Source organism: Miniopterus schreibersii (assembly GCF_964146895.1).
Source record: "Miniopterus schreibersii genome assembly, chromosome: 3".
Classification (NCBI taxonomy): Eukaryota; Metazoa; Chordata; class Mammalia; order Chiroptera; family Miniopteridae; genus Miniopterus; species Miniopterus schreibersii.
Genome location: NC_138103.1, coordinates 3,199,503 through 3,225,670, shown reverse-complemented (window position 1 = coordinate 3,225,670; position 26,168 = coordinate 3,199,503). Strand labels below are relative to the sequence as shown.

General features: G+C 48.0%; 1 protein-coding gene and 1 pseudogene across 11 annotated transcripts; both read right to left on the bottom strand.

The window, feature by feature from the left end:
- Positions 1-1,509: 1,509 nt before the first annotated feature.
- On the bottom strand, positions 1,510-26,124 carry EARS2 (glutamyl-tRNA synthetase 2, mitochondrial). Of its 10 annotated transcripts, none has more exons than XR_013998540.1 (11): positions 25,954-26,112; positions 23,537-23,692; positions 19,162-19,351; positions 17,194-17,666; positions 15,941-16,049; positions 13,086-13,239; positions 12,849-12,979; positions 9,346-9,481; positions 8,783-8,890; positions 7,350-7,431; positions 1,510-2,080 (listed from the first exon to the last, which is right to left on the bottom strand). XR_013998540.1 is itself a non-coding variant. In XM_081133655.1 (11 exons), exons 3-10 carry the CDS (start codon positions 23,550-23,552, stop codon positions 8,807-8,809), a joined length of 1,293 nt encoding a protein of 430 aa, XP_080989781.1. In that variant the 5' UTR covers positions 23,553-23,692; positions 23,905-23,984; positions 25,437-25,841; the 3' UTR covers positions 7,465-7,738; positions 8,783-8,806. The 10 variants fall into 10 exon arrangements, 9 of the variants coding, with proteins under 9 accessions (XP_080989777.1, XP_080989776.1, XP_080989774.1 ...); XM_081133655.1 differs by lacking the exons at positions 1,510-2,080; positions 7,350-7,431; positions 25,954-26,112 and adding exons at positions 7,465-7,738; positions 23,905-23,984; positions 25,437-25,841; XM_081133649.1 differs by lacking the exons at positions 1,510-2,080; positions 7,350-7,431; positions 25,954-26,112 and adding exons at positions 7,465-7,738; positions 23,905-23,984; positions 24,665-24,713.
- Positions 1,755-2,246, bottom strand: LOC308555392 (NADH dehydrogenase [ubiquinone] 1 beta subcomplex subunit 5, mitochondrial pseudogene; annotated as a pseudogene). The gene has a single exon. The product of its transcript is annotated as an NADH dehydrogenase [ubiquinone] 1 beta subcomplex subunit 5, mitochondrial pseudogene (transcript).
- Positions 26,125-26,168: the final 44 nt, after the last annotated feature.

Here is a 26,168-nt window from a genome sequence, read left to right as displayed (position 1 = left end):
TGGACAGAATTCATTTGCATGTCTCTAGGCAAGAATTGTTTGCCTGGTTGTCAGTTACCTACAACTAAGGAGTTGTGAGACATCTGAGATGCGGAAAGGGAGGGAGTGGAATGGCATGCTGTCTAGACCATGCATAATTTTCCTTTGAAGCACAAATCCCCTAGACTCCATTACCTGTTTCACCCCAATAATGTAAGCCGGGACTTTGCTTTGTACACTTTCCTATACCCCCAGTGCCTAGAATGTGACCCTTGCTAGGCATCCAGGGCTTTCTGCCCTGGTGAGTTTCTGTACCTGGCCCATTTTCCCTGCTCTGCTCATTTCTAACATAGTTGGTGTTAAGGAAGTGGTTCAAGAGTTCAGGGTATCGGTTGGGTGCATGGACTTTGGTTTCAGATAGACCTGCCTTGTCACCCCTGTGGCCTTCCTATGTCCCCTCTTGTGTGCTTGCACAGCCCTTCCTGCAAAGTTCTCCTCTGCTTTCCACTTACGTTGTATGGGCCATGAACTGGCTCTCATTCCTGGATGGTGAGCTTTCAGTGATAGAGTAGGCAGTCAGACAGACCTGAGCGGAGTAGGAAGGAGAGGCCAGGTACAGGTCACCAGGGTGGCAAGCTCGGCTGCCTAGCAAGGGACAAAACGGGGAAAACAAGTATTGCAGGTGACCTTTTGTGCCCTAGCATAAAGTTGGTCATGTGGTTCAGACCCCCCAACCTTTCCTCCCCTGGCCTGTGGTTAGTCTTGTGGTAGACCCCCTCAGAGGAGGAACTAGGGGGCCAGAGAATAGCCTCTTAAGACTCCAATACAAGCTCTTGCACAATGACTCACCTTAGGCATTAAGCCCTCAGGACAGTGAGGTTCTGACCCATGGCAAGTAATCTTAGGAACAAAACCTAGGGTCTGTTGACAGAGTTTTGGTAAAACTAGAGATAACATTTAGGCCTCAGTTGTGTTTCAGCTCCAAGCCGAGAAAAGCAGCAAAACCAAAGGAAGCTAAGTGAAGCCATGGCTGCCTCAGGACCAGCTATATTGCCTAATAACAGCCCCCCCAACGTGCCAACCAATCAGTGGAGACCACAACCATGAAAGGACACACCTGGAAAGCTGATGAATATTCTTTTGAGCACCTCCCCTGAGCCCTCCCCTAAAATCCTCACCTTTGGAAAACAGATAAAACCCCTTAAAATGAAGGACCTGGTGCACCACCGCCCCACATGCGCCCCCAACAAGCCCAAGCCTTTTCCACCCTCTTCCTTCCCCGGGCACACTCTCTGAAGCACACAGGAGCCTTTCTCCTCGCCTTCTCCCATCTCTTTCCCCCAGGCATGTTTTCTTTGTCTTTTTTCTAAGCTCCAAGGGCCCTTTATTTGCCTCTGTAGAGTCCATGAAGCCCAGCCAGCTCCCTTCTTCTGGCTTATTTCTATCTCTGTGACTTTCTTTTTTTAAGGAAGACCTTTTATTTACTGATTTTGGAGAAAGAGAAAGGGAGAGAAACAAGGATTTATTGTTCCACTTATTTATGTATTCATTGGTTGGCTCTTATATGGGCCCTGACCAGGGATCAAACCCACAACCTTATCATATGGGGGCAATACTCAAACCAACTGAGCTACCCAGCCAGAGCTCTGTGACTTTTTTTTTTTAAATAGAGCAATGGAAGAGGATCTTTTATTCGTCACTCTGAGCAAAAATACAGAATACATTTATTACTTAACTTTCCCATAATATACCTTCGTATTTAAAGAAATAAAAAATTAGTTGTTGGGACTTGCTTTTGGAGAATGACCAATAACCTCCTTATCGATGTTTGGATATTGAACCCAGGGATCATCGCCTCTTATGTGTATTAGTCTCCGTATTTCCAGCTCCTTGAACCATAATTCAGCCTCTTCAGCTTCAATCTGAAGGCTGGCCATTGTCCATTCATAATTTTCAGGACCACCGTAGACAGTGCGGCAATCCATCTTGATACAGGGTGCTTGAAACATTCCCAGTGTCTGGGATACACAGCTTCTGGAACTTCTGCTAGCTCCGCTTCACCATGAACACATTCACCAGCTATGCCAATTGCTACTGGAATCTGAGTCAACATAATGTAGAATTTCAGTAAGTTCAAAAAAATTCCTGTCATAGAATCCAGGAGGTTTGATAACAAAAGGTCTTTTCCTGTGGTCTCCATTGTGTCTCACAAGAGCAATAGCCTTTGGAAAGCCAGGTGTAAGAAAGCCCCCAGCCGGGCCGGGCATGGCTCAGCAGTTGAGCGTTGACCTAGGATCCGGGAGATCATGTGGTTCGATTCCCGGTCAGGGCACATGCCTGGGTTGGGGGCTTGATCCAGTCGGGGGTGTGCAGGAGGCAGCTAATCAATGACTCTCATCATTGATGTTTCTATCTTTCCCTCTCCCTTCCTCTCTCCAAAGTCAATAATGATTTATCAAAAAAAGAAAAGAAAAGAAAGCCCCCACATCGAAGCATGGTCCAGTCAGGCCATCCTGAGATCTTTACTTGACTCCCTGCTGTGTGTCAAGGTCATGTGTTAGGTGCCACCATGATACCTAAGAATAAGAAAAACTTCCCGCCAGTCTTAATCTTATATCCTTTAGAGTAAAATAGACAGTAAACATGTATAAACACACTACATAACTTTATATGGTACTAAGTATTAGGAAAGAAATAAAGTAGAATATAGGCATCATGACTGAGATTCCAAATCTGGCTATAGAAAAGCGATCATTTTCGGGAAAGAGAAGATAGCAAACCCTTGATTTGATGGACTTCAGATTTAATGGACAAAATTTTGGGTCCATATGTCATATGTGAAAATTAACAATGTGTTAATTTTAAAATGCTTTTAACCAAGATTTGCTAATAATGAAAATAACAGATTTTTTTATTAATTCAATTATTTTTTTAAAGGCATATCAAAGTCTTTTTTGTTAACTCTCACATGAGGATATTTTATCCATTGATTTTGAGAGTGGAAGGTAGGGAGGAAAGGGGGGAGAGAGAGAGAAACATTGATATGAGACACCTTGACTGGCTGCCTTCTGCACGCCTTGACCAAGGCCAGGGATCAAACCTGCAACCCAGCCCGGCTGGGCGTGGCTCAGCGGTTGAGTGTCAACCTAGGATCCAGGCAATCCGGGTTCGATTCCCCATCAGGGCACATGCCCAGGTTGCAGGCTACATCCCCAGTCAGGGGCGTGCAGGAGGCAGCTGATCAATGACTCTCTCATCATTGATGTTTCTATCTCTTTCTCTCCCTCTTCTTTCCTCTCTCTGAAATCAATAAAGATATATTTAAAAACAAACAAACAAAAAAAACCCTGCAACCCAGGCAAATGCCCTTGACCTGGAATCAAACCTGAAACCCTTTGGTTCACAGGCCAAAGCTCTAATCACTGAGTCACACTGGCCAGGTCTTCACTGTTATTTTTAACACATTTTAGGGAATAGGCAGTATGTTGGAAAAAACACTGTAGTAATTTCACCAACATAAATATTACAGCCCTAGCCAGTTTGGCTCAGTGGTTAGGGCACTGGCCCTTGGACTGAAGGATCCCGGGTTCAATTCACAGGCAAGGGCATGTACCTCAGTTGCAGGCTCCATCCCTGGCCCCAGTTGGTGGGTCCAGGAAGCAACCAATCAATGTTTTGTCTCCCTCTCTCCCCCTCTCTGTAAAGCAATGGGAAAAAATATCCTCAGGTAAGGATTAAAAATAATAATAATAAATATTACATATCTACTATAGTCTACACATTTATTATTATTATTTTTAATATATATTTTAATTATCTTTATTGATTTCAGAGAGAAGAAGGGAGAGAGAGGGAGAGAGAGAAACATCAATGATGACAGAGTCATTGATCGAGCTCAGAACCCTGTCATGTGCCCTGACCAGGAATGGAACCCAGATCGCCTGGATCCTAGGTCGACACTCGACCACTAAGCCATGCCCAGCCGGGCATCTACATATTTAAATCCAAGAGTCACCGCTCAAAAAGAATGTTCGGTGAATGATTAGCACGTGATCACACCACATCGCACGAGGTCATTGGTTCTGCTGTCAGGCATGACTTTCTGCAGCAGTTTTAACAGGAGCCAGTGGATGTTGATGTGCTGTGTGCATGTGTCCTCGCCGTGACTGGTGAATGTGTGCATTTACTAGACCTATTCAGTATAAATTTAAAATTACAGTAACACACATAGAAAACTTTCTGTGAAATTAAACTTTTCACACATACTTTTTATTTTTAACCCTCAATCAAGGATATTTTTTCCATTGCTTTTCAGAGAGAATGGAAGGGAGACAGGGAGAAACATTGATGTGAGAGAGACACATCAATTGGTTGCCTTCAGCACACGCCCCGACGGGGGCCAGGGATCAAGCCTGCAACCAAGGTACGTGCCCTTGACCAGAATCGAACCTGAGATCCTTCAGTTGACCGGTTTGACGCTCTAACCACTGCACCAAATCAGCTAGGGCAATTTGTCAATTTTTTAGCATATGAATACAGAAAACCTACTTTATTATATAACGGCCCTTCAGCTTTAATGGACACCCCTCACCTGATTTAGTCCCTTCACAGAGTTTTACTGTAGTCACAGTCACTAGAAGTCCACTGCAGCCAGGATGTGACTACTGGCTCTGTCCCACTGGCCAGTTGATTGGGCCAGGAGTAGGCAGCTGACCCAAGTTAGGTGAATCAGATTCTCTCCCAGGAAGTTGGAAATAGAACTAATTATTTCACTGCAGTATAGGAGATGGTTCAGCTTTAGGGCTGGGGCAATGCTGGCCAGGTGCAGAGAGAGAGAGGAAGCCAGCTCTCAGGACGATGAGGGGAGCAGACACACAGGGATGTCAGAAAGCTGTAGGCTGAGGGACAAAAATGAGTGCCTTGTGTCCTAATAGGCTTCTAGGTACAGATTCCAGTCTCTTGTAAGGTCCAGCTGGAGGTCCTGCCCTTTGGATCCAAGAGATCCAAAATTTTTTTTAAGTAGGTAGAAAAACATTTTAATCATCGTTATAAGAGATAACAGGGACCAGAACAAGACAGTACAGATTTAGGGAGTAAATGTTTTGAAACTCCTAATTCTTCCAATAAATTGTGTTTCTATGCATTGCAACCAAGATGACCATTTCTAAGAATGAAAATGCCAGTGATGACAATGATGGTAATAGACCTTTGTTAAGTGCCAAGCACTGTTTTCAGAATTTTACATGTCATTTATTTCAGTCCTTACAACTCTTTGAGACAGGTATCATTGTTATTCCCATTTTACAGGTGAGCAAACTGAGGTACAGAAGTCACAGTGAGTAAGTGGTAGGACTAGGATTTTTTTTACAAGATCTTTTTTCTTTTTTAAAGATGTTTTATTGATATTTAGAGAGATAGGGAAAGAAACATCAATGTGAGAGCGAAACACGGATCAGCTGCCTCCTGCACACCCTCTACAGAGGATTAAGCTCACAACCCAGGCACGTGACCTGACCTGAAAACAAACCGGCAACTTTTCAGTGCACGGACAATGCCCAACCAACTAAGCCATACCGGCCAGGGCAAGGACTGGTGTTTGAGTCTAGGCAGTTGGCCACCAGGGCCTTTACAAGGAAGGCTTCACTATAGTCTAAAAATCACTAAGGTTATTTTAAACATGTAAAATCCTTTCATACACTCCCACTTGTCCTGAACAAAATCCCTCATACAAAAGGTATACGCTGCTTTGTACACAACTCACTCCAACTGAGAAACTGGCAGCACATTATCAGCTCAGTGTTTTCATCACTCCCCGTGTTAAAACTAAAACATTCACACTCCCTGACCATGAGCCAGGGTGGGAGAAAGTTTCCTGTAACTGCCCTGCACGTCTTAGAAACAGAGGCTCTGATGTCACCCAGCAGATAAGAGCTGACCTTGGCCTCTGGGTTGTCATAAGCTTGAGTTTAAATCCTCTGCTTTGCCTCAAACTGTAAACTCAGAAGTTACCTACCTTTTCCTGCCTCAGTTTCCTTATCTATAACATAGAAATAATAATGCCTCTCTCAAGGGATTGTGAAGATTGAATGAAATAGCCCTAGCCAGTTTTGCTCAGTGGTTAGAGCATCGGCCTGCTAACTGAAGGTTCCTGGGGGGTTCAATTCCAGCCAAGGGCATGTACTTTGGTTGCAGGCTCGATCCCCAGCCCTGGTCGGGTCAGGGTGCATACAGAAGGCAACCAATCGCTGTGTCTCTCTCACATGGGTATTTCTCTCTCTCCCTTCTACTCTCTCTAAAAAGCAATGGAAAAAATATCCTTGGGTGAGAACTAAAAAAAAAAAAGATTGAATGAAATAATGGACTAAAGTGTTTACCAGCAAATTCTGAAACCCAGACATGGTTGCACCTCAGGTAAGCGCAAAACAAATCACTAGTTTTACTATTCTGTGTCCCCTTCTTTTGGAAAAAACACTGTTTTCCTTGGGAACAACTGTTCTTCCACTGGGTATCGTCCTGCAGGGACCACCGATCCCTAGCTAAGGAACAGCAACATGACCTTAATGAGCCCAACCAGACACTCTCTTCCTAGAATCCGAATCTTTAGCTGAGCCATCCAAAACTGAACGGGAAATGTAAAGAAACAAACAACAAAGAACAATTGGTCCCCATGTCCTACTGAAGACATGACTGGCCACTGGCTCTTGCCCCTGCACAACCAGACCTAGGTCTTTGACTTTGGATAGATTCTGTGACTCTCTCACAACTTAAACTCCCATAAACTTAAGTCTCCAATAAACTTCAGTTAGGCAGAGTTGGGTGTCCATCGTTTGCATTCAAAGAACTTTATGACCTACTTCTAGAGAAAAGGCTAGGTCTCTGCGAAGCTCAACAAATTCTTTACTCCCCTTTCCCTTCTTCCATGGACAAGGAGAGGGTATGAGCTATCAGCTGCTGGGTAATAAACTACCCCAAACCTAGCAACTTTATTTATTTCAGAGAGAGAGAGAGAGAGAGAGAGAGAGAGAGAGAGAGAGAGAGAGAGAGAGACATCAATCTGTTGCTCCTCCCACCCATGCATGCATTGGTTGCTTCCTGTATGTGTCCAGACCAGAGACTGAACCTGCAAATCTGGTGCATCAGGAAGAAGCTCCAATTAACTGAGCCATCCAGCTAGGGCAAAACCTAGTGGTTTTAAGCAGTGAACACTGATTATCTCATAATTTGTGTGTGTCTGAAACTTGAGAGCAGCTTCACTTAGTGGTTCTGGCTCAGGCTCTCTTATGAAAGTTGCAGTCAAGACGTCAGCCAGGATGTGGTCATTAGAAGGCTTGGCTCGGCTGGAAGACTGACTTCCAAGATGGCACACTAACCTGGCTGTTGGCAGGCCTCAGTTCCTTGTCACACATGCTTCTCCACAGGACTGCCTGGGTGTCTTCACGTGGAAGTGGCTTCCTGCAGAGTAAGGGATCCAAGAAGGCCACGATGCATCTCCACTCAGCTTTATTTGGTGTGAACACTGAGAGGGAGCAATGACCTGGGGCCCTCTCAGGCTGGCTGCTGCACAGGGCACACCTAGCAGCCCTGCAGGGGTCTCTGCAGCCAGGCATTGTCCTCCTTTTACTTTAGCTATTTCTCTTCACCCCAAGAATATCTCATTCCAGTGACTTTCAAGTAATGGGTACAAGGAGGAGGTAGCTATGAAAAACAGACGCAGAAGAGGCAAGGTGAAGATCTCAGTCCAAGGACCAGGTCTGAAGAACTGGGAAAGAGGAACAGACAACCTTTAGGGAAGGGAGACAGGCTGCTCCAAGTCCAGGAAAAAAAATAGTATAAGACATATGTGCTCCTCCCCACCCCACCCCCTCAGATGAGCCTGAGAAAGTCTGACATCCAGCTCAGCCCTGCTTGTCATCCAGCCTTATTGCTCAGAGTCCAGACAGGGCCTGAGAACTGAGTCCAGGCTGCTGCCAAGCTGTCATGAACTGAATTGTGTCCCCCCTCAGAAGTCATATGTTGAAGCCCTAACCCCCAGGACCCAAGAATGTGACTGTATTTACAGCTGGGCCTTTAAAGAAGTGATTAAAGTAAAACTGGGTCATTAGGGTGGGTGCTAATCCCATCTGACTGGTGTCCTTATAAGATGACATTTGGACACACAGAGATACCAAGGGCACACTCAGAGAGATGACCATGTATGGACATCAGGAAGGCAGCCATCAGCAAGCCAAGGAGAAATGAAACCTGCCAACACCTTGATTTTGGACTTGCAGCCTCCAGAATGGTGAGAAAATACTTTTCTGTTGTTTAAGCCACCCAACTCTGCGACATTTTGTTATGGCACCTCAGGCAGCTTAAACACAAGCCCTCTGAACTGTTCTAAGAACCAGCTGGTAACCTCTGCCATTTAATGTGGTATCAGAACCAGACATGAGCATGGCCAATGTTGCTCAATGGTCGAGCACCAACCTATGAACCAGAAGGTCATGGTTGTATTGCGGGTCAGGGCACATGCCCGGATTGCGGGTTCGATCCCCAGTGGGGGACATGCAGGAGGCAGCCGATCAATGACTCTCTCATCATTGATGTTTCTCTTTCTCTCTCTCTCCCCCTTCCTCTCTCTGAAATCAATAAAAATATATATTAAAAAAACAAAAACCCAGGCATGAGGCCTTCCTCTCCAGACTCAGGGAGGTGAGAAGGGTGAGCGCTGTATCCACTCTGGTTCCTTCTGCAAGTTCCTGATGGGCCTCAGGACTCCTGCTCCTCCCCTCTGAAGGCAGTTTCCACACACACAGGTTCCTACCTCCACTGTCTGGCACATCTCCTATCAACTGGAAAGCATCTTCTGTATTCGTTCCCGCACTTCCTTTGGTCCCAAGGACACCATCATCTCCGCTACAGGCGGTCCTTGCTAAGAACAAAAAGAAAACATTACCTATGATCTTAAGCTACTGAAGGAACTAATGCCCAGCCTCGGTCTGCAGAAGTCATACCCAGCCAACCAGCACTGCCACCTGTACCCCAACGGGCAGAGTCTGCATTTCACTGTCTTTAATTTCCAAGGCTAAGGCTGCATCTCCGGAGCCTGTTTTCCTGTACTGGTATGTCTGTTACCTCCAACCAACCGCCTCCTTGCAGCATGAAGGAAGGGCACTGTGCGTTTTATTCACTGCAGCAGCCTCTGTGCCTAGCATGGCGCCTGCACACCGTAGGCACTCAATAGGTATTGTCTGTTGAATGAGTGAGGGGAGTGCTCATGTTCCACTCATCTTTGTATGAAAGATGAGCTCAGTGCTGCTACTGAATGCTAGCTGAATGGATAAATGAGGGCTCTGGGGAACAGTCCAGCCCATCTGCCCGCCTCACCAGCTGTCCACTGAGGGCCACACGGAGGAGTTTCATCACGTTACTGTATTTGGTGCCAGCCAGACCTTCTGACAGCTTCTTCAGTTCTGCATTCAGCACGTCTTGAGTTAAGCTGGCACCAGGTCCTTCTAAAAGCCTAGAAGAGGGCAGTCTATGAGGGGCCAGTGGCAGCGGGACGGAGAACTTAGGAACACTATCAATCAGCTACAATATAAAGAGCACAGCCAACGTTCAGGCTGGCCTGGGGAGAGGGGAGGGAGGGGATATCTACTACACCCATCCCCACCCAAGTTGGGGAAGACAAAACCACCAGGGGACCATATAACTGAGAATCCAGGCATGTGGGCATAACATAGGGAAACTAAGAGGGTCCCAGAGTAAGAGGATTTACTAAGTGCTACCTTTGTGCAGGTCATTTCTATGCCTCAATTTTCTCACCTGTGCATCTGCATCTCACAGACCTATGGTGTGACTAAATTAAAACAAGTAAAGCACTAAGTACATAGCTTGAACAGGTAGTAAGTACTCAAAAGTATTACATCTTATATTCCAATAGAAAGTTAAGTGCTAGCCAGTATTTATTACACCCAAGAGCTCAAAGACATTGCAAGAGTATCTAAAGAGAAACTCAGGAATGGGTTAGATGTAGGATGGAAGGATGCAGCCCTCTGGAAAATGATCTGAAACATAGTTTTGAGACTGGGAGACTTTTGGAGATGTAACATAGAAGAGCAGAAAGGAAGCAATCAGGAGACTGCAGCCCCAGTAAGGGCCCTGCCACCAACTTGCTACCATCATCCTTTGCCCACAGGTTGAAGCGCAGAAGGACCTAAGCTTCAGTGGGCCCGCAATCATTGTCATTTCCTAGCAGCTAAGATCCACTCCCAAAAGCATGTCTGAGTTCAAGAGGAATTCCCTACCATTAGAGCTGGACTTGCAAAACCTTCACCCCAGTCGTGATTTGATGTTAGAGCAAGAGACAGGGACCGGGGGGGTGTCCCACACTGAATTGGGACTGATGCAGATGGTCCATGATGCCCACTGACACCATCTGTTCACAATGGGGTCCGTTCGGACAGCTCTACCCCAGAGGTTGGCTCAGTGGACAGTGCTGCTGGCTCAGGGTACTGGGTTCATAAGTGATCTAAACAAACAGCCTTTCAGCATAAACAGATCTCCTTACTAACTCAAGGACCTGAACAACTAAGTTCCAACTGGAGGTAGAAGAAATCATTCTTATTGCATCATTAATTGGGTTACATGATTGCTGTTATTTACAAAATGAAGAAGATACATAGTGAAAATATAAAATGTAATGTGAGGAAAAAATAAGACACTCTCCTCGATGTCACTGTGGGGAAACCACCTGTCAAGGAGCAGGTGAAAGTGAGAGGCCCCGGGAAGCCAACAATGGCAGCTCGGGCAGGTGAGAGCTGGCCTGCAGCTTGGCATGGGCACAGAAGGGACCCCAGGAGATCTGGCAGCTTCAATCGTTCATGGGTCAGCTTTCCTGCCTTGAGTGGGAGCACCAGAGTGTCTGTAAAAACAATGCCCGTGGCAGGATGGGGAGTTAAGACACTACTTCCAGTGACTAACAACTAATAGTCCCTCTAGTGGAATGCCCAAATTTAAGGGAGTATTCTTACTACTACTACTAACTCCTACTACTAATAATACTTGCAAACATGCTTAATGCTGTCTAGACAAGGGTACTCATTGCGGCATTGTTTGTAACAGCAAAATCTGGAAGCAATAAAACGTCCACCAGCAGGACTGGTGTTAAGTAATCGTTGTAAAGGTACAATAATGGGGTAGGTGCAGCCACAGCAAAGAGTGAGGGTGCTCTCTGAGCACCGGACAGATCAAATATATATCAAATGAAAGGAAGCAAAGACACAGAACGGTGCAATTACACCTTTTGCGTAAAAAAGGGGGAAGAAGGACTATTTAGACATAACTAATAGCAGTAACATACAGAGGCTTCTGGACCTGGGCAAATGAGGGCCAAAGATTGAAAATGGGACTCTAATATACACCTTCTCGGCATTTCTAGGCTTTAAACCCAGGCTCAAGAGGTTTGAATGTATTAATAATCAAAATATTAAATTAAAAATTGTAAGGATAAAGTTATATGTACATATCCTTGAATATAGACAATTCACTGTGAAGTGTGGGAACTGCTAAGTGTGGCTGCCTTTCTGTTGGGGGCTGGAGCAGGAGAGAAGACTTAGTTTTTGCTATAAACCCTCTTGTACCATTTGTATTTCTTCTTTTTTTTAATTTTTAAAAAATTTATTGATTTGAGAGAGAGAGAAAGGGAGACGGGGATTGATTTTGCTGCTCCACTTATTTATGCATTCGTTGGTTGATTCCTATATGTGTGCTGACCAGGAATCAGACCCGCAACCTTGCGGCATCAGGATGACACTCCAACCAACTGAGCTACCCGACTAGGGATGTACCATTTGTATTTCTTGTCACATGCTGTACTCTTAACACTTCAAAACATATAACAATACACTGAAAGTTTCTAGGTATCAGGCACTGTCCAAGCAAGCATTTAACACTAAGTAGCAAAAGTGAATATCATTAGACATGTGGTCTCCACCCAGCCTGCCTGGGTTTGAATCTCTGGTCCTCCAACTTACCAGCTATATCACTTCATTTATTTATTTATTTATTTATTTATTTATTTATTTATTTATTTATTTGTTAAGCCTCACCTAAGGATATTTTTTCCATTGATTTTTAGAGAAAATGGAAGGGGTGGGGAGGGAGAGAGGGGGAGAGAGAGAGAAACACTGATGTGAGAGAGACACACTGATTGGTTGCCTCCTGCATGCACCCTGGAGACATGGAGGAAAGCTGTCTGCCCCTGGACTGTTAGGTAAAGAGAAATACACTGGATAGCTGGGAGAGAATCTCACCCTCCATCTGTCTCATCCAGAGTCTCTGCAGAGAGAGCAGCCAGTGAGGAGTGTGGACAGAATCAAAGGGATAGACAGAGAAACTGGGTCTTTGTGATACAGTTTTGGACCCTGCATTAGCCTCAAGTCAGCCCTTGTTCTGATGTGACCCCCACAATTACACACACCAGTCACTCCCCTCCATGGCTTTCCCGCCCTTGTCATCGGAAGTGTTCTAGTATGTTACAGTAAGAACTAGTTTCACCTCCCCTTTCAGATGAGAAAACAAAAACTCACACAGGTGCAATCACTTGGCCAAAGTGAAGCCATCTGGGCAGGTGAACTAAATGGGTAAGAGATGGAGCCAGGTGGAACCCAGGCGGGAGCCTGGACACATCACCTCTTCCAGGGAGAGCCTGGGCTCCTCCGGGCTCACCTCCTACCAAGAGAGTCAGTGAGCAATTAGCTCCCCAAGAACCTCTCACTGGCCACGGGTTGTACTGGGGGCCCAATCGCTAAGTCCTGGGGTAAAGGGAACTCTGGGGGGAGAGGGGGAAGGAAGGTGCAGAACCCTGAACTTGGCCTGGGGGGACTCACCCCAGCACGTGCTTGGCAATCACATCCACCTTCTCCGAGATGGCGCACAGTTGTGCTCGACCCACGGCAGGGCGAGCCCACAGGTAGGAGTGTGCTGGGGAGACCAAATCCTGCAGACGGCAAATGTGACCCTGGACGAAGAGGCAGCCACTCAATGCACTGGGGACAGGGCTGCCACGCTGGAAGAAGGAATTATGGGGTGCTACCCTCAGTCTCCCAGAGCTCCCAACCCCACACCTGTCTCAGCAGGATGATCCTCTCCACATAGGCTGGGTCCAGGACAGCCCTGTCTGGCAGCTGATTCCCAAACGCCTCTTCCACGAGCTCTTGCAGCTGCCCCACCAGCTGGCACCTCTGCGTCTCATTGCCCACCAGCCTACAAAGGTGCAGCCTGTGGGAAAAACCACAGGAATTCTCTACACTTAGGGAAGGAAAGAGATCTGGCTAAGGTCTGAAACAGGTAGCTTAAGGGCCCCAAGCAACCTGGACACGTGCTGTTTTTAGTGCTTTGAAAATAGTAGCTAACATTTTAAACTAGAAAGAGATTACACAAAAATAAGAGATTTCTGGCCCTGGCCAGGTAGCTCAGTTGGTTAGAGCACTGTCCTGACACACCAAGGTTTCAGGTTCAATCCCCGGTCAGGGCACATATAAGAATCAACCAATGAATGCATACGTAAGTGGAAAAACAAATAGATGTTTCCCTCTCTCTAAAAAAATCGTTAAAAAAAAAAAAAAATTTCTGACTTCTCTTGGGAAATCAGATCTGGCTGCAAAGAGCCCTCGTTCCCCACGCTTCAGTTAGCTTGAGCACTGTAGAGGCTGCCCAATTTAGATCAACAGAGATTTCCAGTTCTCAGTCCTTCTGCGGCCCCCAGCAATGTGTCTCTTCCCTGGCTACCCACCTGATCTCTACAGGTGCCCATTTACAAAGAAGAATCAAGACTGTCTACTTCCTCGAATGGTTTGAAGTGTGGGGCTCTGGCACAGAGAGTGAGAGGTCAAGAATACAGATTTCTTGGGTCAAGAGCAATGGGGTAGTCCAGGGACAGAGCTATTTGAATTCAGAGTGCCCAGCTAAAAAGTTCAGGTTGTCAGTACAAATTTTCTCCCTTCCAGAATTCTTCTGTCTTGTCCTTTGGAGGCAGCAAAGCCTCTAAGACTCAAACCCTCCAGCCAAGCCCTATCAGTCCTTGGTCCTCTAGGCTGCCCTTGCCCTGTCCCTAGCAGGGGTAGAGGGACTTGAGATTGAGAGAGAGTGTGAGTGGTGCCAGACTAAGGACCCTTGTTCCTGGCAAGGGTATAGCAGGCAGCAGGGGTGGGTGAGCATGTCATGGGCTCTGGAATCAGACAGGCCTGCAAGTGAGGGAAGCCCCTCCGGGTGTTCAGAGCAAGTGGCATGACCGTCTGGAGCTTCAGGTGGGTCACTTGGAACAACAGTGGCCAACAGTGAGGGCCTCCCTCACAGGGCATCGTGCAGGTTAAATGATGGGCTACCTGTGAAGCACTGAGCACAAGGCCTGCACTGCTGCCACATCTGGAGGGGAGGGGCGGGGATCTGAACAGGGGCATAGGCGGTAGAGCTCGGGAGGGTGAGGGCCCTGGGAAGCTACTTGGAGCACAGAGTGGCCGGAACACATAATAATGATTCTTTTTAAAGCAATTAAGTATAACGACATTGGCATTGAGACTGTCCCTAGGATGCCCCCAGTAGCTAGAGGAGACGGCAGAAGGAAAGGTATCAAAGACCCTGGTGGTTCTGCTTTGTGATAACATGTCAGGACCGAGCCTGGGACACAGTGAGTGCTGATGACTGTCGATCACTATTCCTGCCTCCCCACAGCACTGGCACTGCTGCTGCTCCCACAACCACTCCTGCTCTTTACCATCACGAGCTAATCACCGTGGCGCTTTAGTCATCGGAACGTCTACTGTAACAGCTTCCGCTTTATTAAACCCATGGGCCTCCCAAAGCCGCATGTCCTCCCTGATTCACGCTAAGCAAAAGCCCACCTCCGCCCTCCTCCAGCCACCCCAGGTGCTGGTCACAAAGCATCCCCAGTCCTTGCCCCATATTCTCAATATCACTTTCTCTGTAAGAAAGGCAGAGTATAAGTTGCAGTCAACAGGAGTGTTGCATTTGCTCCTGAACGCCCCATTAGGAGCTGAGTGAACTTGGGCCAGTTAGGTAACTTCTGTCTTGGTTTCCTTGTATGTAAAATAGGGCAAAATCATACAACTGACCTCCCAGGTCTGACTGAAAAAGTGAGGTAATAACCCTGAAAGCCCTCATGAGTTTCCTGGGTACTCACACAAGGAGAGCACCAAGGAGAGCCTGTCCCCAACCCAGTGTTCAAGGGAAGGCGGCAAGGAGTCCCTGTAACCCTGAATACAAACCTGTCTGCTGCTTCAGCACCCAGGCCGTAGACTGTGACATGTCAACAGTGATGGGAACTGTAACTGTGTTTGGAGGTTTCTGAGTGAAAGACCACTTGAAACATGAAAGAGGTAGCATGAGACAGTGTTCCTTCAGCGCTGGCAGGTGGGGAAGGTGGGGAAACAGCTCTAAAATGAAGGTGCTCCCTGCCAGGCTTTGGTGGTCAACAGAATCCATATGAGGGGTACCCAGGAATAATGGTAATGGTAATTGACAGCACTTTCTATGTGCTAGAGGCTGTGCAAATACTTTGAGGCAACGTTTAACTCAACTCTTAAAACAACCGCACAGGGTGGGTACTGTTGTTAGCCCCATTTTAGAGAAGAGGAAACAGAGGCCTGAAGAGGTCAGGTGACTACCTGTGGTGACACAGCACTAGACTCCTGAGCTCACAGTCAAAATCAGGTGTATGCAGTCGTGGCTGGTTTGGCTCAGTGGTTGGAGCATCAGCCCGCAGACTGAAGGGTCTTGGGTTTGATACCGGTCAAGGGCAGGTACAGGAGGCAACCAATCAACGTGTCTCTCTCACATCGCTGTGGAAAAAAAAAAAAAATCAGGTCTACGTGACTCTGGAGCCCACAGGACCCTCTGCCATGGGGACCCATTGTCAGCAAGAAAGCCCTTTCCCACCAGGGCTGTCTAAATCCCTACTCACCTATTAAATTCCGGGAGCTTCTCCAGGTCCAGCAGGGCTGAGTGGCAGGAGATCCGGGTCAGGTCAAACTGTGCTATCAGCTCTGGCAAGGTCCTGCCCATCTGGTTTTCTGCAATGAGGCAAGTCCAACGCTCACCTCCCTCCCTCCACTTTCAACCCCAAGGGCTACTGAGTGAGCACGCTCTGGGCTTACCACCCCATTTTCACCAAAGGGATTCAACCTCTAACTATTTTTACATCAAGGGCGCAAATGAGCTTTCACCTGCAGAAAGGGCTCTGTCATTAAGGAAAAAATGGTCTGAGAACAATTTGGCTTAACCCACACTCAGTGCCCTCAAAGACATGAGCTGCAGGCACAGCATCTCTACCAGGCCGTGCTGCAGAGACACTGATTCCACTGGTCTGAGGGGGCTCCAAGCACCAGTGTGCTTTATGAGCTTCCTGGGTGATTCCGAGGTGCAACCAGAGGTGAGGATGGCTGTGCTGGGGGCTGCTTCTCAGAAGCACCTCTACGCCACACAGCCAGTGGGCATCATGGTCAGACGGCAGCCAACAGCGAGTCTCTGTCACGTCCCTTACTAGCTGTGTGACACCGGCAAATTCTCTAACCTCTCTGAGCCTCCCAATCCTCTCCACTCTCACAAATAGTGGAGATAATAAATACCTTCAAGGATATTTTAAGGATTAAGAGCAGAATATACAATAAACAGACTATTACCGCTTCATTTTCAGAAATCTCCCCCACAAAGGAGCCCTCCTACTTGGGGCTTCTTTAAGATTTGGGCTCTAAGTCTTGGGCCAAGGATAAGGGCTCAGCTTGGAATAAACTAGGTCATAGTAGTACTAGTGATACTGTTAGAGGAGTAATATAATTGTAATAATCACAGCAGCTGTAATTTTTGTGCCTATTGTGTGGCAGATGCTGTGCTGGGGGCTTTATACTCATTAGCTCAGTGAATCCTAACTTACGCCTAAGAGACACTTAGCCCCATTTTACAGATGAGGCAACCAAGGCTCAGAGACTGTAAGCTCCTTGAGGGCAGAGACTATGCCCGTCTTGTTCTCTGTTGTAGCCCCAGCACTTAACACAGTGTCTAGCTCAATGAACATTTGTGGAATGAAAGAATAAATTAATGCAAGTTGATGCTGCTGGTAGGTGGCACAGCTGGACTGTGGACCAGGTGGGCCTGTACCCAAGCCCCGCCACCTCACTGCTGCGGTCCTACCCCGTGAGCTCTCAGGTGAGTGGGTACCTGCGAAGCCCGAGCCACAGTTAGTGATGATGTCGAGCAAGGCATCTGGCAGGAAGCCAGCAGCAGCAAAACTCTCCAGGAAAATGTCCCCTTGCCTCTTGGACAGCTTACTGCCATCCTTGTTGAGGAGCAGGGGCAGGTGGGCAAAGCGAGGTGGTGGCCAGCCCAGGGCCTGGTAGAGCAGCAAGTGCTTGGAAGTGGAGACCAGCCACTCGGAGCCACGCAGCACATGGCTGATGCCCATGTGGTGGTCATCCACCACGCAGGCCAGGTGGTATGTGGGGAATCCATCGCTCTTCAGGATGACTGGGTCCCCCTCCACACTGGCCACATCATGCCGATTCCAGCCATATACCAAGTCCTGGAAGGCTGGTGCCTCCTCCTCCAGGCGAAAGCGGATAGCAGGCTTGGGGTCCTTGGCCAGCTTCTGGGCTACCTGCCCCTGGCTCAGGTTCCGGCACCGATTGTCATACCTGTTGGGAAATACAGCAGCACAGTTGCTAAGAGTCCTGATGATGGCATGAGCCCTATCTATGTCTCTGAACACTATATTACCTGGGTGGAAAAGTCATCTGTCAGTGGAATAGTACAGTGTTTATAGTGAAAAAGCTGTGCAGCAGTGAGTGCGTGAGTTTATCCAAACATCGAGCCCTAGTGCAAATGGTTCACTGAAACTAAAACTTCAGTTATTGAGGCCACCACTGATGGGAGTGCAGCCAATGCAGGGCCTCCAGGCAGCACCACGTCTCGAAGGTCTCCAACCTTTTTGCACCTCATGTGTGCAAAATGATGCATGACAACATCATTTGTCACAGCTCTCTTTTTTAATTCTCACCCAAGGATATGTTTTTACTGACTTTTAGAGAGAGAGAAAGAGAGAGAGAAAAACATTGATGTAAGAAAGAAACATCACTTAGTTGCCTCCCGCACTTGCCCCGACCAGGGATTGAACCCAAACCTAGGTATGTTCCCTGACCAGGAATTGAACCTGCAACCTTTCGGTGCAGGGGAGGATGCTCCAATCAACAGAGTCACTCGGCCAGGGCACAACTCTTTTTTTTTATGACAAATATTAGAAATGACATAAAGTTCATCATCATGAACCTTCCATGATTAAGGAAATGATAGTACATCCATACAACAGAACACTATGCAAGCATAAAAAACCTGTGGACTGATCCAGACTGATCACTGAGATAAGCTGCCCAATATTTACTGTGTGCTACCACTGGAACGGGGGAAAGAGAAGCAATATGCATTTATCAGTGTACGTACTGAACGTCTCTGAAGGGGACATAAGCAAATTCTAACACCAGCTGTCTCTGGAGAAGGAACTGAGTAGATAGACTCAGGGCTGAGAGAGAGCTTTGTGTACATATTTTTCCAAACATGAGAAAATTTTACTCATTCAAAATACCAAGTAACTAAAATTACATGTTACTGCCTAGTACCCAATGCAACCAGCAGTTTGGATACGGCCCCAATAATCCCCACCTCCTGGTGTTTCTGCCCTTGTGCCACCCCCTTCCAGGGAGTGTGGGCTGGACCCATACTCCTTAGTGACTTCCTCCTAATGAACAGAGCACAACCCAAGTGATGAGCTGTCACTTCCTCAAAAGACTCTGCCTTCTGTCCCGCTCCCTCGCTCTCTCCCTGGATCACTCTGAGGAGAGCCAGCTGCCATGCTGTGAGATGCGCCATGGAGAGGCCCACGTGGCAAGGAGCAAGTGTGTCCGGTGACAGCCAGTGAGACCCCAAGGACTGCCGACAGCCTCATGGGGAAATGGAAGCAGTTCCTCTTCAAGCTAAGCCTTGAAAGAAACCCTGAGCCAAGGGTCCAGGTAAGCGGTGCCCAGAATCCTGACCCACAGAAACTATACCATGAAAGCTTGGGGGTAACTTGTTCTGCAGCAACAGCTTACATACACCCGACTTTGGGGAGGCAGCATTACAGGAGGGGGCCCTCACCGGGGTGCCTGGCGGTGCCTCAGGGCCTCCTTCTTCAGCAGCTCCAGCCGCTGCGAAGAGCAGAAGCAGGGGTAAGCGGCCCCAGTCTTCAGCAGAGCTTCTGTGGCCTGGGCGTACAGCTCAAGCCGCTGGGACTGCAGGTAGGGCCCCGCGGGGCCTCCCCGGCGTGGGCTCTCATCCGGCGGGATGCCTGGAGCACGGAGAGACAGTAATCACCAAACAGTAACAATAAGATACACGTGACACTGGTTCGCGGGCACTGCTCTAAGGGCCTGGCAAACAGAGTAAAGCTTTTAGTCTTCCCAGCAACGTGTGAGCTCAGGACATCACGCTCTCTGTCTCACAGGTGAAAATTCAAGCAGAGGTTCAGCGCTCAAGGTCCCTCGGCCTGGCGATGAGGAGTCAGGCGGAGGCGAGCTGGCTCCAGGGCCACGCCCCCAACCTCACACCCTGCCCCTGCCCTTCCCCTGCCCTTCCCCTGGGGAGGGGAACACCCCCCACACCTCCCATCCCCCGCGCCTGGGCCAGCAGACTCAGGAGGAAGAGCACGGTTCAGGGCACAGCCCAGCACAGGCCGGGCCAGACTTGGGCTCTGTCCTCGGCTGGCTGTGATAAGGGATCCAGATGTGGGAGCACCAGAGAGCCAGGCACCTGCCAGCTGCTTTTCTATTTTGCGATCTCTGCTAAGCCTCAGAACCACCATACCAGGTAGATGTCATTATCATCCCCAATTACTAGAGAGAACGGAGGAACAGGGTACTTTGTCACATCACTTAGCCAAGGATAAGGGGCACAGCTGGATGCAAACCCAGGGAAGCTGGCCAGAGCCCATGCTCTTCACCCTCCCTGCACTGCCTCTGCATTCCCTAGCCTTCCCAAGCCCCAGGTTCTTTTTTCCCTTTTCTTTTTATTAAAGAAACACTAAGTTATTTTCCAATGACTGAGAATCACTGTGGGTTTTAACCCTCACCCGAGGATACTTTCCCATTGCTTTTCAGAGAGGGTGGAAGGGAGAGAGAAGCATCACTGTGAGAGAGACACAGCGACTGGCTGACTCTTGCTCTCACCCTAACCAGGGCTGGGGACCAAACCTGCAACTGAGGCACATGCTCTTGGCCAGAATGGAACCCAGGACCCTTCAGTCTGCAGGCTGACGCTCTGACCACTGAGCCACCCCGGGCAGGGCGACCTCAGTTTCTTTCTCTGAAAAGTGCAGCTGACAGCTTACTGTGCAGAGTGACTGAGAAGTAAACACATCAGTGCGCCCTGGTCAGTGTGGTCCAGTTGGTTGGGCATCATCCTGTGCAGTTCAATTCCCGGTCAGGGAATATACCTGGATTGTGGGTTTGGTGCCCTTCCTGACTCTCTAAAAATCAATTTTTAAAAAAAAATCCGTGCTCACAAAGCACTTAGCCAATGGCATACCTCGAACAGCTGCAATAAAAGCCCTTAGAGGAAATGGGCTTTATTATCAGCCAAACCCCCAGTCCAAGGTCCAGGTGCCTCAGGTCACAAAGGACATGCTGAACTATGAACACTTCCAGGAGAGGGTAGGGGGGACACAGAAGAGTGGAATGATGGCTTTCTGTCCTCAAAAAGCTTTCAAAGGAATTAGGAAGAGCACAGATAATCTTGCACACCCAACGTTCACACAAACTCTGGAGACAGGCCCGGGTTCAGACGCACTGGCCAGACTCAGACCTTGGGCCAGTCACCTTTCAGAGCCTCCATTTCCTCATTTGTAAAAGGTCACAAATGGTGACCTTCTCCTGGGGGGCGGTCACATGGCTTAGTGTGCTGCCTGGTAAGTGCGCTGCACTCAGTCAGCTTTGGCCGGACTGTTAACATTACTTAGCTCCGTCTTCCACTGGGCCTTCACCTCTTCCTTTGTCAGAAAATAGGGTTGCGTTAGGTACAGTTGGGGGTCCCTTCCTGTTCTAACTGAACGTGTTCAGCATGTGGAATGTCCCAGAGCTTCAGTGACTCCACCAGGGGAACTGAAAAACTTATGTTCGCATGAAAACTAGTATGTAAATGTTGACAGCATTGATTCCTAAGAGCTGAAAGTGGAAAAAGCCGAATGCCCATCCACGGATGACGGGTAAGTGAATGTGGAATGAATAGTATTTCCACACAATGACTGTTACTTGCTCATAAAGAGGAATGAAGTACTGCCATATGCTACAACACAGATGAACCTTACACTAAGCAAAAGCCAGTCATATAAAGGCCACGTACTGTATAATTCCATTTATATGAAATGTTCAGAATAGGCAAACCACAGGGAAAGACAGTAGATCAGCGGTTGCCAGGGGCTGGAGAGGGAGGAACAGGGAGTGGCTGCTAATAGGTACTGGGTTTCATTTTGGAGTGATGGATACTCTGGAATTAGAGTGGCGATGGTTGTACAACACGGTGAATACGTTAAAAATCACTGACTTGTACACTTTGAAATGGTGAATTTCATATTATGTGAATTACACGTCACAAAAAGAAAAATTCACTCCTAAACAAGCAGCTCCAGAGGTGCCTGGTACCTGCCCTCTGCCTCGCCAAAATGCTGGGTGCAGGCTCACTCACATATTCGTGCTGCACCAAGGGCTCCATGAGACTGGAATCTGTTCATCACCATCCCCTCGTGCCCGGCTGAGTGCCACATGTAGTCCAAGTTCTCACCTTGGCCTGCAGGGCATTACATCTGTCCTCACATCTAGTTACTCTGCTCTGCTCTCTGTGCTTGGGCCACACTGGCCTTCTGGCAGCTCCTCAGATATGCCCAGCACTTAGCTTACACGGGGCCTTTGCACCTGCTAGTCCCTCTGCTCTCTTCCCCTAGGAAGCACAAGGCTGGCCCCTCACTTTGTGCAAGTCTCTGCTCTAATGTCACCTCCACAGCAAAGACCACCCTATCTAAACCACCACCCCTTGCCCTAGCTGATTTGGCTCAGCCCCAGGACTAAAGGGTCCCGGGTTTGATTCTGGCCAAGGGCACATGCCTCAGTTGTGTGCAGGAGGCAACCAATCGATGTGTCTCTCTGACATCGATGTTTCTTCCCCCCTCTTTTTGAAAAGCAATGGAAAAAATATCCTATGGTGAGGATTAAAAACAACCACCAGCATACCTCCCCACGGGTTCCCTAACCTTAGGCTACCCTTTTCTCCACAGCACTCATCACCACTTAATGTCATAAGAATGAATTAATCTGTTTGCCTGTCTTCTCCTACTTGCTGGAACGCTACCTGGGTCACAGTAAGTGATCTTGGTGAATGAATGCCCTTTTATTCAGCTAATCTCGACTGGGTATCTGCTATAACCCTCTATCATAGAAGACAGAAATGAAATTGGTTTCTGCCCTTTAGGAATCCAGGGTCCAGTTAATAATTTACCTGAGATTAAAATACACATCTCAAAACAGTCTTGGTATTTTCGGGATTTTTTCTTGGGGAGCTTAATTTGCCATACCTGTCCAGGCAGGCAGGCAACTGTTGACCAATGGAGCATAAACACACTTCTCCTTGTCCTTCCTGAGCTTAGCTGTGCTCAGGATTAAACTTTCCACAAGAAGAGTGACTTCAGAGGCTACACATGTTCTGTTTGGCTCATATAATGTGGTTAAAAACGCCCCCAAAAGCTGGTGTGGCCCAGCAGTTGAGCCTCAACCCATAACACAATAGGCTACTGATTCGATTCCAGGTCAGGGCACAAGCCCAAGTTGCAGGCTCAATCCCCAGTAGGGGGCGTGCAGGAGGCAGCTGATTGATGCTTCTCCCTCATCAATGTTGTGTGTCTTTTTAATAACACTTCGTTAAATTTATTGGGGTGACAATGGTTAATATGAACATATAGGTTTCAGGTGTGGGTTTCTATGTTACAAGATCTGTATATTGCTCTATGTGCCCACCAACCAAAGTCATCATCAATGTTTCTCTCTCTCCCCCCTCCCTTCCTTTCTAAAAAAAACCCAATAAAAACATATATATATTTAAAAAAAAAAAAAGTCTTGAAAAACCTGAGCTCAGATTTAACAATGGGAAGTATTCATTGAAAAACAACAAAATCCCTGGAGTTGGAGTTCCTCTTGGAAGGCAGAAGATTTGACAAACTGGACCAGCATTCCCACTTGGGAATGAGGGACTAGAAATTTCTCCCACTCATCACAGGTCTAATGCCCAAGATCCATCTTACACTTGACCTATTTCCTGCCTGCTCCCAGAAGGACTTGAGATTCTGGGATAAGAAGAATCTCAAAACAGCCTTGCAGCTTTTCTTCAGCCACCCCAGGCAGCACAAATGTTCCCATCTCTCCAGGAACTCCTCATTCTCCATCCTGGACCCTGTGGGAAGACTACAGGCTCCTTTGCCAGCCAGCCTCACCTGCCCACTCCAGCATGTCCTCAATATTGTCCGCTGCCCCGGGCACAAGGCGAGTCTGGTCTGTGTCCTCCAGCCGCAGGATGAAGCTCCCTCCATGCTTCTTGGCAAAGATGTAGTTGTACAAGGCAGTGCGGAGGCCACCCAAGTGCAAGAAGCCTGGTAGAAGAAGAGAACAGCTCAGACAAGACAGGGAACATGAGCTGATGAGCCTCGGCAGTGCGGAGGCCACCCAAGTGCAAGAAGCCTGGTAGAAGAGAACAGCTCAGACAAGACAGGGAACATGAGCTGATGAGCCTCAGCCGAGGGGCAAGCAAGCTCTGACTGTGACAGAATGTCTCAAAGACTATCAAAGCCCAAGAAACCGCTACCTCCATCCGATTTCTCCAGCTAGCACCTGGATAGTCAGACTGCCACAGGGGAGGACAGGGTGATGACTCCTTTGGCCCTTCTGGAACAGGAAGACCACCCAAGTTTTGCAGCATGTCATTTTGTAAAAAGGCTCCAACTCTCCCCAAGTGGACCCCTCACTTTACTTGGAGATTTGCCTCAAGGCCAAGTTTCACCCAAAGGAAAAGCAGAGGCTTAGTCACTGAAGCCGTTATCACATGTGCATTTAACTTATGCAAATTCAGTGATGTGATTGGGAAAACATTAATTACAAATTTAAGATACTGTAAAATGACATTTTACATACACCCTCTACACACTGTCATGACTATCCTCATTACACACTTTAAATTTTGTCTACTTGAGATTTTTACATTAAGTGCTGGCTTTAAACTCTAACCAAAAGTAACATTCATTTCCATATTTCTTTTCACCTGAATTTAAACTCCTAAGATTTTACTTTTCCATCATTCCTAACTGAAAACTTACAGTGAACAATTTTCCCAGGACTGTTATTTCCCCTAACCCTACCTTCCTTGGTTTAGCCCACAGCCCTGTCTGCACAGTGAGCTCATCTCAACCTCCCAGCACATGACAGGCAAAGTTCCCCTAGGGTAAGGCAGGCTCGTTTCAACACTGATTAGGCGTGTGACCTCCAGGTAGTTACTGCAAGGCCACCACAAAACCAGTGGTCCCCAAGATAGAAGTCAGGGTCCAGCAGTTAAAAGCAAGGCCTCTTACATGAAATAGACCTGGGTCCATCTTCTGTATTCACCATTTACTAGCTGCTGCTACCCCTTGGGCCCTACTTAACTTGTATGAGCTCCATTTCCTCATCTATTAGAGAAATTAAAAACAAAAAATAGCAATCTGCCCTACAGGGTTGCTGTGAGGCCTAAATCCTGAGCAAAGAACACCCTTCAATTAATTTTAGCTATTGTAATGATCCATGTTGCTTGATAACTCTTTTATCTGTCTGTAGTTAACAGCCTTTGCCATATGGGCTTTCCCTGCAAATCAGCAAGGAAACACTAACTGTAACTTCCCCAAGTCACACAGCTAGGAGGTGGCAAAGCCAGGAATTTGTACCGCATCTCAGGTGCTGCTTTGCAAACTGTTGCCAGTTTGCAAACAAGAAAGCAAGGAAATTGAGAGCAAATGTTTAGAAATTTACAGCAGTTTGACAGAAAAATTTTCTATTTAATCCAAAAAAAAAAAAAAGGCAGGCTCATATTTTGAGCGCTTTTAAGGTTTTCACTTTTCCAGTAATCCATTTATATTGATTTTATAAAAGTATCGACCCAAAATCCTGTTCCTTTGTGCAGCTGGGATCTTGCCGCAAAGGCGGCCTTCCATACCGACCCCGGGGTTCAGGACAGGCATGCTCAGGGTCAAGGCAGAGGAAGCCTCAGGAGAAGAACTCTGGGAACTGGTGGGGCGGCCTGACAAGATCTCTACGAGGCTATAACACGGGTCCCTACCGCCCTTCGGCTCGCCAAGCGCCAACACTAACCACCGGGCCTAGGTATCTGCAACTTCTCCGCCCGGAAGGTTCCGCCTACACCATCCTAGCTCCTCGTCGTTTGTCCTCAGCTCAAACGTCCCCTCTTCAGCAAGGTGTTCCTGAGAATCCTACCTAGCCCAGGTCACCCATCCTTCATTTCCCATATGGGCCGCGTGGCTGCCTAGTTACAGCGCTTCTGCACACGTTTGTCGCGGCCACTGGGGAGGGGGCCCTACTTTCCCGATGGCCACTGCGGCAGCGGAGTAGTACCTCGCAGGCTGTACTTAGCACACATTTATTGAATAGATGGAAAAGAGACCGAAAGAGATGGTCCCATCCAATAAACACAAAGAAATGCCTGGCCATGCGAATAATTTCCGCTTGTGGGCCTGTTTCTGCCTCTGAAAAATGGGGTCGCGCTGCCCTCCCCGTCTAACTCCACCGGAAGGGCTTCGTTGGGGAACCTTCGGGGGGCGGGCACCGGACGGGGGGCTTCGGCCTGCAGCGTCACGTCCGCTAAGGTTACCTGTGGGGCTGGGGGCGAACCGCACTCGCACAGCCGCCCCGGAGTCAGTGCCCACGCTGGCCTCGCGCCGTCCCAGGAAGCACCCCAAGACTCCCAGGGGCCTCCCTGGCTGCAGCAGCGTCCTCAAGAGCGTCGCCATGTGGGTTGCACTCACCCACGTGGGCTTCTCCGAGAATCACTTCCGGGGACTCATCCCAACCAATAAGTTTCCGCCA

Excerpts from the sequence above, each read along its gene's own strand:
- EARS2 (XM_081133648.1), bottom strand. The coding sequence starts at position 26,092 with ATGGCGACGCTCTTGAGGACGCTGCTGCAGCCAGGGAGGCCCCTGGGA. Across the intron at positions 12,980-13,085 it reads GGATCATCCTGCTGAGACAG|GGTCACATTTGCCGTCTGCA; the intron begins GTGTGGGGTTGG and ends CTCTTCGTCCAG. Across the intron at positions 9,482-12,848 it reads ATTGCCAAGCACGTGCTGGG|GCTTTTAGAAGGACCTGGTG; the intron begins GTGAGTCCCCCC and ends GCCCTCTTCTAG.